The sequence below is a fragment of the Geotrypetes seraphini genome, chromosome 8 (assembly GCF_902459505.1).
Source record: "Geotrypetes seraphini chromosome 8, aGeoSer1.1, whole genome shotgun sequence".
NCBI classification, from domain to species: domain Eukaryota; kingdom Metazoa; phylum Chordata; class Amphibia; order Gymnophiona; family Dermophiidae; genus Geotrypetes; species Geotrypetes seraphini.
Window position 1 is genome coordinate 93568540 of NC_047091.1, and position 14470 is coordinate 93583009.

Sequence of the window (14470 nt, forward strand, 5' to 3'; positions counted from 1 at the left end):
ACAGGCCGAGAATCATTAACAAAGGAGAAAATTATAATTCAGTAATTCAGAACACACACATATGGCTTCTTCTGCTTATAGGGCTCCTTTTACAAAGCTGCAGTAACAATACTACAGTGGTAAATGCACCAAAACCCATTTTTATTCCTATGGGCTTTAGTGTATTTACCGGCGCAGCAAGAACGCTATCGCGGCTTTGTAAAAGGGACCCATGGGCATCCAGAGTGCAAATCTGTGGCATTAGTGGCTGGGTGAAAGCATTGAAAATGGGTAATGGGAGAATAATTACCGCCATTATTATAATTCCATCACTTACAACCCCCTTCCCTCCCTTTTACAAAACCCCAGAAATGTTTTTTTTAGCGCAGGCCAGCGCATTTAATGCTCAGTGCTGCTCCTGATACTCATAGGAGCTCTAATGAGTGTTGGGAGCAGCACAGAGCATTCAGTGCATCAGCCAGGGCTAAAAAACGCTTTCACTGTTTTGTAAAAGGGGGAGGGGGGTTTAGTGAAGAAGAAATATATCAACTAAAGAAACCATATTGATTCCAACTTTGGAAAATGTCACTTTTTTAATATGAAAAGACATCAAGAGGATGAATTTTTTAAATTTATGTACTTTTTAACAACGTGGAAGAGTATCAGAGAGAGTTGGAGATCATGGCACTTTTTTTTTTTTTTTAGGAAAGGAGATTGGTGGGAAGTTGCTCAGTATCTTGGCACTTTTTAACGGGAAATGGGATCAGTGAGAGGGGTTAAGGATAGCAACATTTATTTTTCTTTAAGCAAGGGGTTCTAGATACCAGTCACTATTGTTTAATGGATCTCGGAGTTAAAAAGAGTTTTTTTGACTTGTTATGGGCTAATCAGTTAAGTTCAAGCATTCCTGATGGAGGGCATGAAGAAGCTGTGCCACATATCAACAACACACCAAAAGATGGCCATTCCCCTAAATGTTACTGATGAGGTTTTGCTCTTAAATGAACTTGCATATAGAATTATCATTAATGTACGTTAAATGCAAAACTTTACAGTGCTTTAGTAAATAGGTCACTAAGTGGGAAAATTATCAAAGTGAGCTACCATTAAAACAGGTTATTTTACCTCAAGTGTGCTATTCTGGCAGAGAATCTCACTGCAAAAGGACTACTTGTGGAACAGGAGGAGGATCTTAATTAAGATGACTGCTGTCTATAATAATGAAAGGAAATTGAAGTTCCAGGTTTACCCGGTTTGGTACCCAGATCTACAGCTTCATTACATGAACCAATGGACACATTTGTGGTACATGACTGAAGCAGTAGGACTCTGAAGTAGACCCTTGCTGGAGGAGGCGACAAAGCAGAGGTCAGCCTTTCTTCCTTCGAGCCAGTCAGCTTGTCTCCAGAAAATCGGAGCCCACTGACACAGCCGCAGCTGCTGGCACTGTTGGGTTATGATTCTGGCATGTACAATGATGGGGGCAATCCGCAGCAGATTCATGTGGAAGAAGAACCTGTGGCGCCTGTGACAGGGGAAGTCAAGGATTGTGCTGCTGACAAAGCAGGAGTTTCTGCAATTCAAAAAAGTACTTTTGCAGGAGGTTATTACCCCTGAGCAGCAGATACTTTAATCTTGTTGAAGTACCCAGGACAGAAGTAGCCCCTTTACAGGGCCTGGGGGTCTTTAATTTAGAATCAATTTAAGAGACAATTTCTTCCCTTCAGGTCACAATGGGGGTTCAGATACAGAGTCTGCCTGCGCACTGTGAACTTATAGTTAATGAGACGCTGGCTTTGAAAACTAAAATAGCTACATTGGAAAAGAAAGCTGAAATATTTGATACAAAGCTTAAGTCTTTGGAATGAAAGGTATTACTTGGATGAAAGACAGTGTGACTATTTTTAATAAGGTTGAAATCCTGGAAAATGCTGTCAGACATCAAAATCTTAGATTACGGTAATTAATTTTCCCCAAAGTATACCAGTATTCTGTTTCAGCTCAGGATATGATTAAGAGATATTTGGCTGAAGTGTTAAAGATTCCAGAAACTTCATATCCTCTGGTTAAAAAGTTTAGTGTCTCCCTGTTGGGGGAAAAAAAATCTGTTCCTAATAAACAAGGACTTTCTATGGATAGTATGGATTTAACAAATTTCCCAGAAACATTATTAGTTAATTTGGCATTGGACTCTGTTAGGGAATGGTTTTTGAAGCTATCCCTCAAGTATAAATGGGCCTTTTCTATCAAAAGCCACACTAAATATATACTTTCCTACTGTCTATTTCTTGTGTAATATGTTGTACCCTCACTTTTTGCATTTTGTAATTCCCTGATTGTCCAGCCCTCTTCGATGTGAACCGCTTAGAAATCATCTGACTATGGCGGTTTAGAAGAATAAAGTTATTATTATTATTAGATTCATTCTAAAGGAAATGTCTTGGCCTATTTCAATATTCTGGGAAGCACTAACACAAGCAGTTATTTAAACACAAGATCATATTCAGCTGCAAGGTCTATGTATAATTTGAAATGACTAGCCTAGACATTATCAAATTATATTTAAATTTGGCTGTATTATCTACTGTATGTCGTGCAAAAGAATATACATATTACTTGAATCACCCAAGCTACACTTTTCAAGTTATATTTGTTATTTATGTGGCTTATCTGACTGTCTCACCAATATATTTGAGGAAAATTTAAGAAAGGTTATATAACACATAACATCTCTTCCATACAGAAAAGAGTTTTTCTAAAATAGTATCACCACAAACACATGCAAAATCTAGGTACATGGAAACTTTGTCTACTTTATCTTAAATATGAGTACGGATTCCTGGAAGTGGAACAGAGGTAGAATCATGACGTGCATTTGTTTTTCATGAAATATGAGAGCACGTGCACAAATTTACACCAGCTTCAGAGCAGTTGTAAATGCAAGCAACGGCATCTCTACACTGTTGCAACTGATTTTTGGTGCCTGCTAAAGAAAAGATGTGTTTTAGCTGTTTTTTTAGACTTTGCATGAGGATTTCTGTTATAAAATCAGGTTTCCGGTAGCTGAATGCCATTGCTTACTTGTTTAAGCTACTGCTACCACTTTCACATTCCAATTTCCCTTCTCAAATCTGGAAGGATGTACTATCCTAAAACATATTGGGGCAGATATTAAGACCATGGGAGGGAAGCCAGTGAACTCCCATAGTATGCGCTGAGCCAGGATATTCGATGTTGGGCCGTATCTATTGACTGGAACTGAATATCTGGTATATTTTTGGTCAGTTCAAACTTAGCCGGCTAAGTCAATTTTAAGCGCTAGCCAGCTAAGTTATAGCCACCATAGATAGACCAGCTATTTCTGCAACCCAATTTGGCCATTAACGTAGGCAGCCAGCGCTTAAAATTAGCAGCTGTAGTGTGATATAGCTAGCTAAGTATTCACCACATAACAGCTAGTATTCAGCAGAGATAATCAGTCATCTCCGGCTGAATATTAGCCAGCCAAAAACTATTTAACCGGCCAGGAGCCATTTCTCACCTGAATAAATAGCATTGAATATTGAGCAGATTACCTGTTCAATTGGCTCACTTTTTTCATAATGAATAATTTATACTATTCTTTCAAAGCCAACAAGAAAGGTGATTCCAAGAGCAATTTCCAGAAACTGCATTTACCTCATGATAAATTTTTAACATTGTTAAAGAGATGCTATGACACAATTCTAGAACATATGCACAAAACAGGTAGATCTTACTTCTAGTAGATGCAGGCACAGAAGTGGTAGATACAGTAGTGCTGATTCTCCGCACGATGGTTGATCTTCCAGTTGTGGCTGAGGTACTCTCAGTACTAGTTGATGCACTGCTTGCTATGGTTGCAGACATTTGTGTAGTGCTGAGACCAGTTCTGGATGATTTGGATGTTGCTTCCTTGGTAACTGTAGTTACTGTGGTATTTGATATTGGTATAAAGGTTGTAGCAGTTGTGGAGTCTCTGGAGGTTGCTACATTGGTAAAGTGGACACTAGTTGGACCTCTCAATGTACTACTTCCTGTAGTTGTTGCTAATAGTGTTCTTATTGGAGTTCTAGAAGATGATGTAGATATCACTTCTGTTGTGCTTGAAGGTGCAGTTGTAGTTGCTGCAGTGCTGGTTATCTCTACTGTGCTTGTTTTCATAGCTGTGGCAGATGTACTCTGAACAGCACTTATGTTCATCCTTGCTATGGTACTTGATATTGGTGTAGTATTTGGAGCAGTTGTGGAGGCTATGATTGTTGCTGGAGTGGTAACAAGCGTATTTGTGAGAGCTGTTGATGCACTAATTCCTGTGATTGTAGCTACTGGGGTAATTGTAGATGTAGATGTTGATATGGATGGCACTTCTCTTACTATACTTGTGGGTTCAGATGCTGTAGTTGATTTAGTGCTAGTTGTCTGTGCTGTAGTTGTTCCCAAAGTTGTGGCTAAGGTATTCTGAGTAGCAGTTGAAGTGGTTCTTCCTATGATAGTTGATGATATACTATTTGCAACAGATGTGGAGGCTCTGAATGTTGTTACAGTGTTAAACAGGGTACTTGTGGAAGCTGTTGATTTACTATTTCCTGTAGTCATAGATATGGGTGTACTAATTGAAACTGTAGAGGTTGATGTGGATAAAGCACTTGGAGCTGTTGATGTACTTCTTGCTGTGGTTGTAGCTCTTGGTGTACTGATTGTAATAGTAGAGGGTGATATGGAAAGAACTAATGTTGTACTTGTAGGTGTAGTTATTGCTACTGTGCTGGTTTTGGTTTTGGATTTATGTGGTGTGGTTATTCCCAATGTTGTAGCTGAGGTATTCTCAGCAGTAGTTGTGATTGAATTAGCTACAGTACTTGAATTTGGTGTAGAAAATGAAGTTGTTATTGATGCTGTGGTTGTTGATGCTGTGGTTGTTGCTGCAGTGTTAATTAAGGTACTTGAAGGAGCTGTTGATCCACTACTTGCTGTGGTTATAGGTCTTGGTGTACTGGTAGCAGCTGTAGAAGTTGATGTAGATAGGGCTTCTATTGTGCTAGTAGGTACAATTGTAGTTGCTGCAGTGCTGTTAGTCTGTGGTGTGGTTGTTCCAATAGCAGTTGCTGAGGTATTCTCAGTAGATGCTGTGGTGGTGCTTACTAATGTACTTGATTTTGGTGTAGGAGATGGAGGTGTTATTGAGGCTGTAGTTGTTGCTGCAGTGGTAACTAGGGTACTTGTGGGAGCTGTTGTACTACTTGCTATGGTTGTAGGTCTTGCTATACTGATTGTAGCAGTAGATGGTGATAAGGATAGATCTTCTGTTGTACTTGTAGGTGTACTTGTTGCAATAGTGCTGGTAGTCTGTGGTATGGTTGTTCCCATAGTTGTGGCTGAGGAATTCTGAGCTGTAATTGTGGTAGTGCTTGCTATGGAACTTGGTATCATTGAAGAAGTTAGAGCTGTTGTGAAGCTTGTAGTTGTTGTTGCAGTGGTAACTTGGGTACTTGCAGGAACTATTGATCTACTACTTGCTCTGGTTGTATCTATGAATGTACTGTTTGAAGTTTTAGAGGTTGATGCAGATAGGACTTCTGTTGTGATTGCATATGCAGTTGTACTTTCTACAGTGCTGGTTGTTTGTGGTATGGTTGTTCTAATAGCAGTAGCTGAGGTACTCTCAGCAGATGTGGTCATGCTTACTAATGTACTTGATTTTGGTGTAAGAGATGGAGCTGTTGTTGAGGCTGTAGTTGTTGCTGCAGCGGTAACTAGGGTACTTGTAGGAGGTGTTGTACTACTTGCTGTGGTTTTAGGTCTTGGTATACTGATTGTAGCAGTGGAGGGTGATAAGGATAGAACCTCTGTTGTACTTGTAGGTGCTATAGTACTGGTAGGCTGTGGTGTGGTTGTTCCCATAGTTGTGGCTGAGGTATTCTGAGCAGCAGTTGTTGTAGTGCTTGCCATCGTTCTTGATATTTCTGTGGTTGCAACTGCAGTGGTAACTTTAATACTTGTGGGAGATACTGATGTACTGCTTTCTGATGTTCTAGCTATTGGTGTACTGGTTGGAGCTATAGAGATTGATGTGGCTAGGACTTCTATTTTTGTGTTTGTAGGTGTAGTTGTAGCTGTTGATATACTGGATTTATGTGGTGTGGATGTTCCCAATGTTGTAGCTGAGGTATTCTCAGCAGTAGTTGTGGTTGGATTAGCTACAGTACTTGATTTTGGTGTAGAAAATGTAGTTGTTATTGAGGCTCTGGTTGTTGCTGCAGTGTTAATTGAGGTACTTGAGGGAGCTGTTGATCCACTACTTGCTGTGGTTATAGGTCTTGGTGTACTGGTAGCAGCTGTAGAAGTTGATGTAGATAGGGCTTCTATTGTGCTAGTAGGTACAATTGTAGTTGCTGCAGTGCTGTTAGTCTGTGGGGTGGTTGTTCCAATAGCAGTTGCTGAGGTATTCTCAGTAGATGCTGTGGTGGAGCTTACTAATGTACTTGATTTTGGTGTAGGAGATGGAGCTGTAGTTGTTGCTGCAGTGGTAACTAGGGTACTTGAGGGAGCTGTTGTACTACTTGCTATGGTTGTAGGTCTTGCTATACTGATTGTAGCAGTAGAGGGTGATAAGGATAGATCTTCTGTTGTACTTGTAGGTGTAGTTGTTGCAATAGTGCTGGTAGTATGTGGTATGGTTGTTCCCATAGTCGTGGCTGAGGTATTCTGAGCTGCAATTGTGGTAGTGCTTGCTATGGTACTTGGTATCATTGAAGAAGTTAGAGCTGTTGCGAAGCTTGTAGTTGTTGCTGCAGTGGTAACTTGGGTACTTGCAGGATCTATTGATGTACTACTTGCTCTGGTTGTATCTATGAATGTACTGTTTGAAGTTTTAGAGGTTGATGCAGATAGGACTTCTGTTGTGATTGCATATGCAGTTGTACTTTCTACAGTGCTGGTTGTTTGTGGTGTGGTTGTTCTAATAGCAGTAGCTGAGGTACTCTCAGCAGATGTGATCATGCTTACTAATGTACTTGATTTTGGTGTAAGAGATGGAGCTGTTGTTGAGGCTGTAGTTGTTGCTGCAGCGGTAACTAGGGTACTTGTAGGAGGTGTTGTACTACTTGCTGTGGTTTTAGGTCTTGGTATACTGATTGTAGCAGTGGAGGGTGATAAGGATAGAACCTCTGTTGTACTTGTAGGTGCTATAGTACTGGTAGTCTGTGGTGTGGTTGTTCCCATAGTTGTGGCTGAGGTATTCTGAGCAGCAGTTGTTGTAGTGCTTGCTATCGTTCTTGATATTTCTGTGGTTGCAACTGCAGTGGTAACTTTAATACTTGTGGGAGCTACTGATGTACTGCTTTCTGATGTTCTAGCTATTGGTGTACTGCTTCGAGCTATAGAGAATGATGTGGCTAGGACTTCTATTTTTGAGTTTGTAGGTGTAGTTGTAGCTGTTGCTATACTGGATTTATGTGGTGTGGTTGTTCCCAATGTTGTAGCTGAGGTATTCTCATCAGTAGTTGTGGTTGGATTAGCTACATTACTTGATTTTGGTGTAGAAAATGAAGTTGTTATTGAGGCTGTGGTTGTTGCTGCAGTGTTAATTGAGGTACTTGAGGGAGCTGTTGATCCACTACTTGCTGTGGTTATAGGTCTTGGTGTACTGGTAGCAGCTGCAGAAGTTGATGTAGATAGGACTTCTATTGTGCTAGTAGATACATTTGTAGTTGCTGCAGTGCTAGTAGTCTGTGGTGTGGTTGTTCCAATAGCAGTTGCTGAGGTATTCTCAGCAGATGTTATGGTGGTGCTTACTAATGTACTTGATTTTGGTGTAGGAGATGGAGCTGTTATTGAGGCTGTAGTTGTTGCTGCAGTGGTAACTAGGGTACTTGTGGGAGCTGTTGTACTACTTGCTATGGTTGTAGGTCTTGCTATACTGATTGTAGCAGTAGAGGGTGATAAGGATAGAACTTCTGTTGTACTTGTAGGTGCTATAGTACTGGTAGTCTGTGGTGTAGTTGTTCCCATAGTTGTGGCTGAGGTATTCTGAGCAGCAGTTGTTGTAGTGCTTGCTATCGTTCTTGATATTTCTGTGGTTGCAACTGCAGTGGTAACTTTAATACTTGTGGGAGCTACTGATGTACTGCTTTCTGATGTTCTAGCTATTGGTGTACTGGTTGGAGCTATAGAGATTGAAGTGGCTAGGACTTCTATTTTAGTGTTTGTAGGTGTAGTTGTAGCTGTTGATATACTGGATTTATGTGGTGTGGATGTTCCCAATGTTGTAGCTGAGGTATTCTCAGCAGTAGTGGTGGTTGGATTAGCTACAGTACTTGATTTTGGTGTAGAAAATGTAGTTGTTATTGAGGCTCTGGTTGTTGCTGCAGTGTTAATTGAGGTACTTGAGGGAGCTGTTGATCCACTACTTGCTGTGGTTATAGGTCTTGGTGTACTGGTAGCAGCTGTAGAAGTTGATGTAGATAGGGCTTCTATTGTGCTAGTAGGTACAATTGTAGTTGCTGCAGTGCTGTTAGTCTGTGGTGTGGTTGTTCCAATAGCAGTTGCTGAGGTATTCTCAGTAGATGCTGTGGTGGAGCTTACTAATGTACTTGATTTTGGTGTAGGAGATGGAGCTGTAGTTGTTGCTGCAGTGGTAACTAGGGTACTTGAGGGAGCTGTTGTACTACTTGCTATGGTTGTAGGTCTTGCTATACTGATTGTAGCAGTAGAGGGTGATAAGGATAGATCTTCTGTTGTACTTGTAGGTGTAGTTGTTGCAATAGTGCTGGTAGTCTGTGGTATGGTTGTTCCCATAGTCGTGGCTGAGGTATTCTGAGCTGCAATTGTGGTAGTGCTTGCTATGGTACTTGGTATCATTGAAGAAGTTAGAGCTGTTGTGAAGCTTGTAGTTGTTGCTGCAGTGGTAATTTGGGTACTTGCAGGACCTATTGATGTACTACTTGCTCTGGTTGTATCTATGAATGTACTGTTTGAAGTTTTAGAGGTTGATGCAGATAGGACTTCTGTTGTGATTGCAAATGCAGTTGTACTTTCTACAGTGCTGGTTGTTTGTGGTGTGGTTGTTCTAATAGCAGTAGCTGAGGTACTCTCAGCAGATGTGATCATGCTTACTAATGTACTTGATTTTGGTGTAAGAGATGGAGCTGTTGTTGAGGCTGTAGTTGTTGCTGCAGCGGTAACTAGGGTACTTGTAGCAGGTGTTGTACTACTTGCTATGGTTTTAGGTCTTTGTATACTGATTATAGCAGTGGAGGGTGATAAGGATAGAACCTCTGTTGTACTTGTAGGTGCTATAGTACTGGTAGTCTGTGGTGTGGTTGTTCCATAGGCTGAGGTATTCTGAGCAGCAGTTGTTGTAGTGCTTGCTATCGTTCTTGATATTTCTGTGGTTGCAACTGCAGTGGTAACTTTAATACTTGTGGGAGCTACTGATGTACTGCTTTCTGATGTTCTAGCTATTGGTGTACTGCTTCGAGCTATAGAGAATGATGTGGCTAGGACTTCTATTTTTGAGTTTGTAGGTGTAGTTGTAGCTGTTGATATACTGGATTTATGTGGTGTGGTTGTTCCCAATGTTGTAGCTGAGGTATTCTCAGCAGTAGTTGTGGTTGGATTAGCTACAGTAATTGATTTTGGTGTAGAAAATGGAGTTGTTATTGAGGCTCTGGTTGTTGCTGCAGTGTTAATTGAGGTAATTGAGGGAGCTGTTGATCCACTACTTGCTGTGGTTATAGGTCTTGGTGTACTGATAGCAGCTGTAGAAGTTGATGTAGATAGGGCTTCTATTGTGCTAGTAGGTACAATTGTAGTTGCTACAGTGCTGGTAGTCTGTGGTGTGGTTGTTCCAATAGCAGTTGCTGAGGTATTCTCAGCAGATGCTGTGGTGGTGCTTACTAATGTACTTGATTTTGGTGTAGGAGATGGAGCTGTAATTGAGGCTGTAGTTGTTGCTGCAGTGGTAACTAGGGTACTTGTGGGAGCTGTTGTACTACTTGCTATAGTTGTAGGTCTTGCTATACTGATTGTAGCAGTAGAGGGTGATAAGGATAGAACTTCTGTTGTACTTGTAGGTGCTATAGTACTGGTAGTCTGTGGTGTGGTTGTTCCCATAGTTGTGGCTGAGGTATTCTGAGCAGCAGTTGTAGTGCTTGCTATCGTTCTTGATATTTCTGTGGTTGCAACTGCAGTGGTAACTTTAATACTTGTGGGAGCTACTGATGTACTTCTTTCTGATGTTCTAGCTATTAGTGTATTGGTTGGAGCTATAGAGATTGAAGTGGCTAGGACTTCTATTTTTGTGTTTGTAGGTGTAGTTGTAGCTGTTGCTATACTGGATTTATGTGGTGTGGTTGTTCCCAATGTTGTAGCTGAGGTATTCTCAGCAGTAGTTGTGGTTGGATTAGCTACAGTACTTGATATTGGTGTAGAAAATGAAGTTGTTATTGAGGCTGTGGTTGTTGCTGCAGTGTTAATTGAGTTACTTGAGGGAGCTGTTGATCCACTACTTGCTGTGGTTATAGGACTTGGTGTACTGATAGCAGCTGTAGAGGTTGACGTAGATAGGGCTTCTATTGTGCTAGTAGGTACAATTGTAGTTGCTGCAGTGCTGGTAGTCTGTGGTGTGGTTGTTCCAATAGCAGTTGCTGAGGTATTCTCAGCAGATGTTATGGTGGTGCTTACTAATGTACTTGATTTTGGTGTAGGAGATGGAGCTGTTATTGAGGCTGTAGTTGTTGCTGCAGTGGTATCTTGGGTACTTGTGGGAGCTTTTGTACTAATTGCTATGGTTGTAGGTCTTGGTATACTGATTGTAGCAGTAGAGGGTGATAAGGATAGAACTTCTGTTGTACTTGTAGGTGCTATAGTACTTGTAGTCTGTGGTGTGGTTGTTCCCATAGTTGTGTCTGAGGTATTCTGAGCAGCAGTTGTTGTAGTGCTTGCTATCGTTCTTGATATTTCTGTGGTTGCAACTGCAGTGGTAACTTTAATACTTGTGGGAGCTACTGATGTACTGATTTCTGATGTTCTAGCTATTGGTGTACTGCTTGGAGCTATAGAGATTGATGTGGTTAAGACTTCTATTTTTGTGTTTGTAGGTGTAGTTGTAGATGTTGCTATACTGGATTTATGTGGTGTGGTTGTTCCCAATGTTGTAGCTGAGGTATTCTCAGCAGTAGTTGTGGTTGGATTAGCTACATTACTTGATATTAGTGTAGAAAATGAAGTTGTTATTGAGGCTGTGGTTGTTGCTGCAGTGTTAATTGAGGTACTTGAGGGAGCTGTTGATCCACTACTTGCTGTGGTTATAGGTCTTGGTGTACTGATAGCAGCTGTAGAAGTTGATATAGATAGGGCTTCTATTGTGCTAGTAGATACATTTGTAGTTGCTGCAGTGCTGGTAGTCTGTGGTGTGGTTGTTCCAATAGCAGTTGCTGAGGTATTCTCAGCAGATGTTATGGTGGTGCTTACTAATGTACTTGATTTTGGTGTAGGAGATGGAGCTGTTATTGAGGCTGTAGTTGTTGCTACAGTGGTAACTAGGGTACTTGTGGGAGCTGTTGTACTACTTGCTATGGTTGTAGGTCTTGCTATACTGATTGTAGCAGTAGAGGGTGATAAGGATAGAACTTCTGTTGTACTTGTAGGTGCTATAGTACTGGTAGTCTGTGGTGTGGTTGTTCCCATAGTTGTGGCTGAGGTATTCTGAGCAGCAGTTGCAGTGCTTGCTATCGTTCTTGATATTTCTGTGGTTGCAACTGCAGTGGTAACTTTAATACTTGTGGGAGCTACTGATGTACTGATTTCTGATGTTCTAGCTATTGGTGTACTGCTTGGAGCTATAGAGATTGATGTGGTTAAGATTTCTATTTTTGTGTTTGTAGGTGTAGTTGTAGCTGTTGCTATACTGGATTTATGTGGTGTGGTTGTTCCCAATGTTGTAGCTGAGGTATTCTCAGCAGTAGTTGTGGTTGGATTAGCTACAGTACTTGATATTGGTGTAGAAAATGAAGTTGTTATTGAGGCTGTGGTTGTTGCTGCAGTGTTAATTGAGTTACTTGAGGGAGCTGTTGATCCACTACTTGCTGTGGTTATAGGACTTGGTGTACTGATAGCAGCTGTAGAAGTTGACGTAGATAGGGCTTCTATTGTGCTAGTAGGTACAATTGTAGTTGCTGCAGTGCTGGTAGTCTGTGGTGTGGTTGTTCCAATAGCAGTTGCTGAGGTATTCTCAGCAGATGCTGTGGTGGTGCTTACTAATGTACTTGATTTTGGTGTAGGAGATGGAGCTGTTATTGAGGCTGTAGTTGTTGCTACAGTGGTAACTAGGGTACTTGTGGGAGCTGTTGTACTACTTGCTATGGTTGTAGGTCTTGCTATACTGATTGTAGCAGTAGATGGTGATAAGGATAGATCTTCTGTTGTACTTGTAGGTGTAGTTGTTGCAATAGTGCTGGTAGTCTGTGGTATGGTTGTTCCCATAGTTGTGGCAGAGGAATTCTGAGCTGCAATTGAGGTAGTGCTTGCTATGGTACTTGGTATCATTGAAGAAGTTAGAGCTGTTGTGAAGCTTGTAGTTGTTGCTGCAGTGGTAACTTGGGTACTTGCAGGACCTATTGATGTACTACTTGCTCTGGTTGTATCTATGAATGTACTGTTTGAAGTTTTAGATGTTGATGCAGATAGGACTTCTGTTGTGATTGCATATGCAGTTGCTGAGGTATTCTCAGTAGATGCTGTGGTGGTGCTTACTAATGTACTTGATTTTGGTGTAGGAGATGGAGCTGTAGTTGTTGCTGCAGTGCTAACTAGGGTACTTGTGGGAGCTGTTGTACTACTTGCTATGATTGTAGGTCTTGGTATACTGATTGTAGCAGTAGAGGGTGACAAGGATAGAACTTCTGTTGTACTTGTAGGTGCTATAGTACTGGTAGTCTGTGGTGTGGTTGTTCCCATAGTTGTGGCTGAGGTATTCTGAGCAGCAGTTGTAGTGCTTGCTATCGTTCTTGATATTTCTGTGGTTGCAACTGCAGTGGTAACTTTAATACTTGTGGGAGCTACTGATGTACTGCTTTCTGATGTTCTAGTTATTGGTGTACTGGTTGGAGCTATAGAGATTAATGTGGCAAGGACTTCTATTTTTGTGTTTGTAGGTGTAGTTGTAGCTGTTGCTATACTGGATTTATGTGGTGTGGTTGTTCCCAATGTTGTAGCTGAGGTATTCTCATCAGTAGTTGTGGTTGGATTAGCTACATTACTTGATTTTGGTGTAGAAAATGAGGTTGTTATTGAGGCTGTGGTTGTTGCTGCAGTGTTAATTGAGGTGCTTGAGGGAGCTGTTGATCCACTACTTGCTGTGGTTATAGGTCTTTGTGTACTGGTAGCAGCTGTAGAAGTTGATGTAGATAGGGCTTCTATTGTGCTAGTAGGTACAACTGTAGTTGCTGCAGTGCTGGTAGTTTGTGGTGTGGCTGTTCCAATAGCAGTTGCTGAGGTATTCTCAGCAGATGTTATGGTGGTGCTTACTAATGTACTTGATTTTGGTGTAGGAGATGGAGCTGTTATTGAGGCTGTAGTTGTTGCTGCAGTGGTATCTTGGGTACTTGTGGGACCTTTTGTACTACTTGCTATGGTTGTAGGTCTTGGTATACTGATTGTAGCAGTAGAGGGTGATAAGGATACAACTTCTGTTGTACTTGTAGGTGCTATAGTACTTGTAGTCTGTGGTGTGGTTGTTCCCATAGTTGTGTCTGAGGTATTCTGAGCAGCAGTTGTTGTAGTGCTTGCTATCGTTCTTGATATTTCTGTGGTTGCAACTGCAGTGGTAACTTTAATACTTGTGGGAGCTACTGATGTACTGATTTCTGATGTTCTAGCTATTGGTGTACTGCTTGGAGCTATAGAGATTGATGTGGTTAGGACTTCTATTTTTGTGTTTGTAGGTGTAGTTGTAGCTGTTGCTATACTGGATTTATGTGGTGTGGTTGTTCCCAATGTTGTAGCTGAGGTATTCTCAGCAGTAGGTGTGGTTGGATTAGCTACAGTACTTGATATTGGTGTAGAAAATGAAGTTGTTATTGAGGCTGTGGTTGTTGCTGCAGTGTTAATTGAGGTACTTGAGGGAGCTGTTGATCCACTACTTGCTGTGGTTATAGGTCTTGGTGTACTGATAGCAGCTGTAGAAGTTGATATAGATAGGGCTTCTATTGTGCTAGTAGATACATTTGTAGTTGCTGCAGTGCTGGTAGTCTGTGGTGTGGTTGTTCCAATAGCAGTTGCTGAGGTATTCTCAGCAGATGTTATGGTGGTGCTTACTAATGTACTTGATTTTGGTGTAGGAGATGGAGCTGTTATTGAGGCTGTAGTTGTTGCTGCAGTGGTATCTTGGGTACTTGTGGGAGCTTTTGTACTAATTGCTATGGTTGTAGGTCTTGGTATACTGATTGTAGCAGTAGAGGGTGATAAGGAT

The 14470-nt window shown here is 41.2% G+C and overlaps 1 protein-coding gene across 1 annotated transcript in view; it reads right to left on the reverse strand.

Annotated features, from left to right (window-relative positions):
- Positions 1-1478: 1478 nt before the first annotated feature.
- The window catches only part of LOC117365488 (pneumococcal serine-rich repeat protein-like), a 42085-nt gene continuing 29093 nt past the window's right edge, over positions 1479-14470 (reverse strand). Inside the window, exons 3-5 of the mRNA XM_033955964.1 lie at positions 13380-14440; positions 3738-12257; positions 1479-1552 (exon numbers count right to left, since the gene is read on the reverse strand). Coding sequence (XP_033811855.1) covers positions 1479-1552; positions 3738-12257; positions 13380-14440 — 9655 coding nt within the window. The remainder of the gene's footprint in view (positions 1553-3737; positions 12258-13379; positions 14441-14470) is intronic.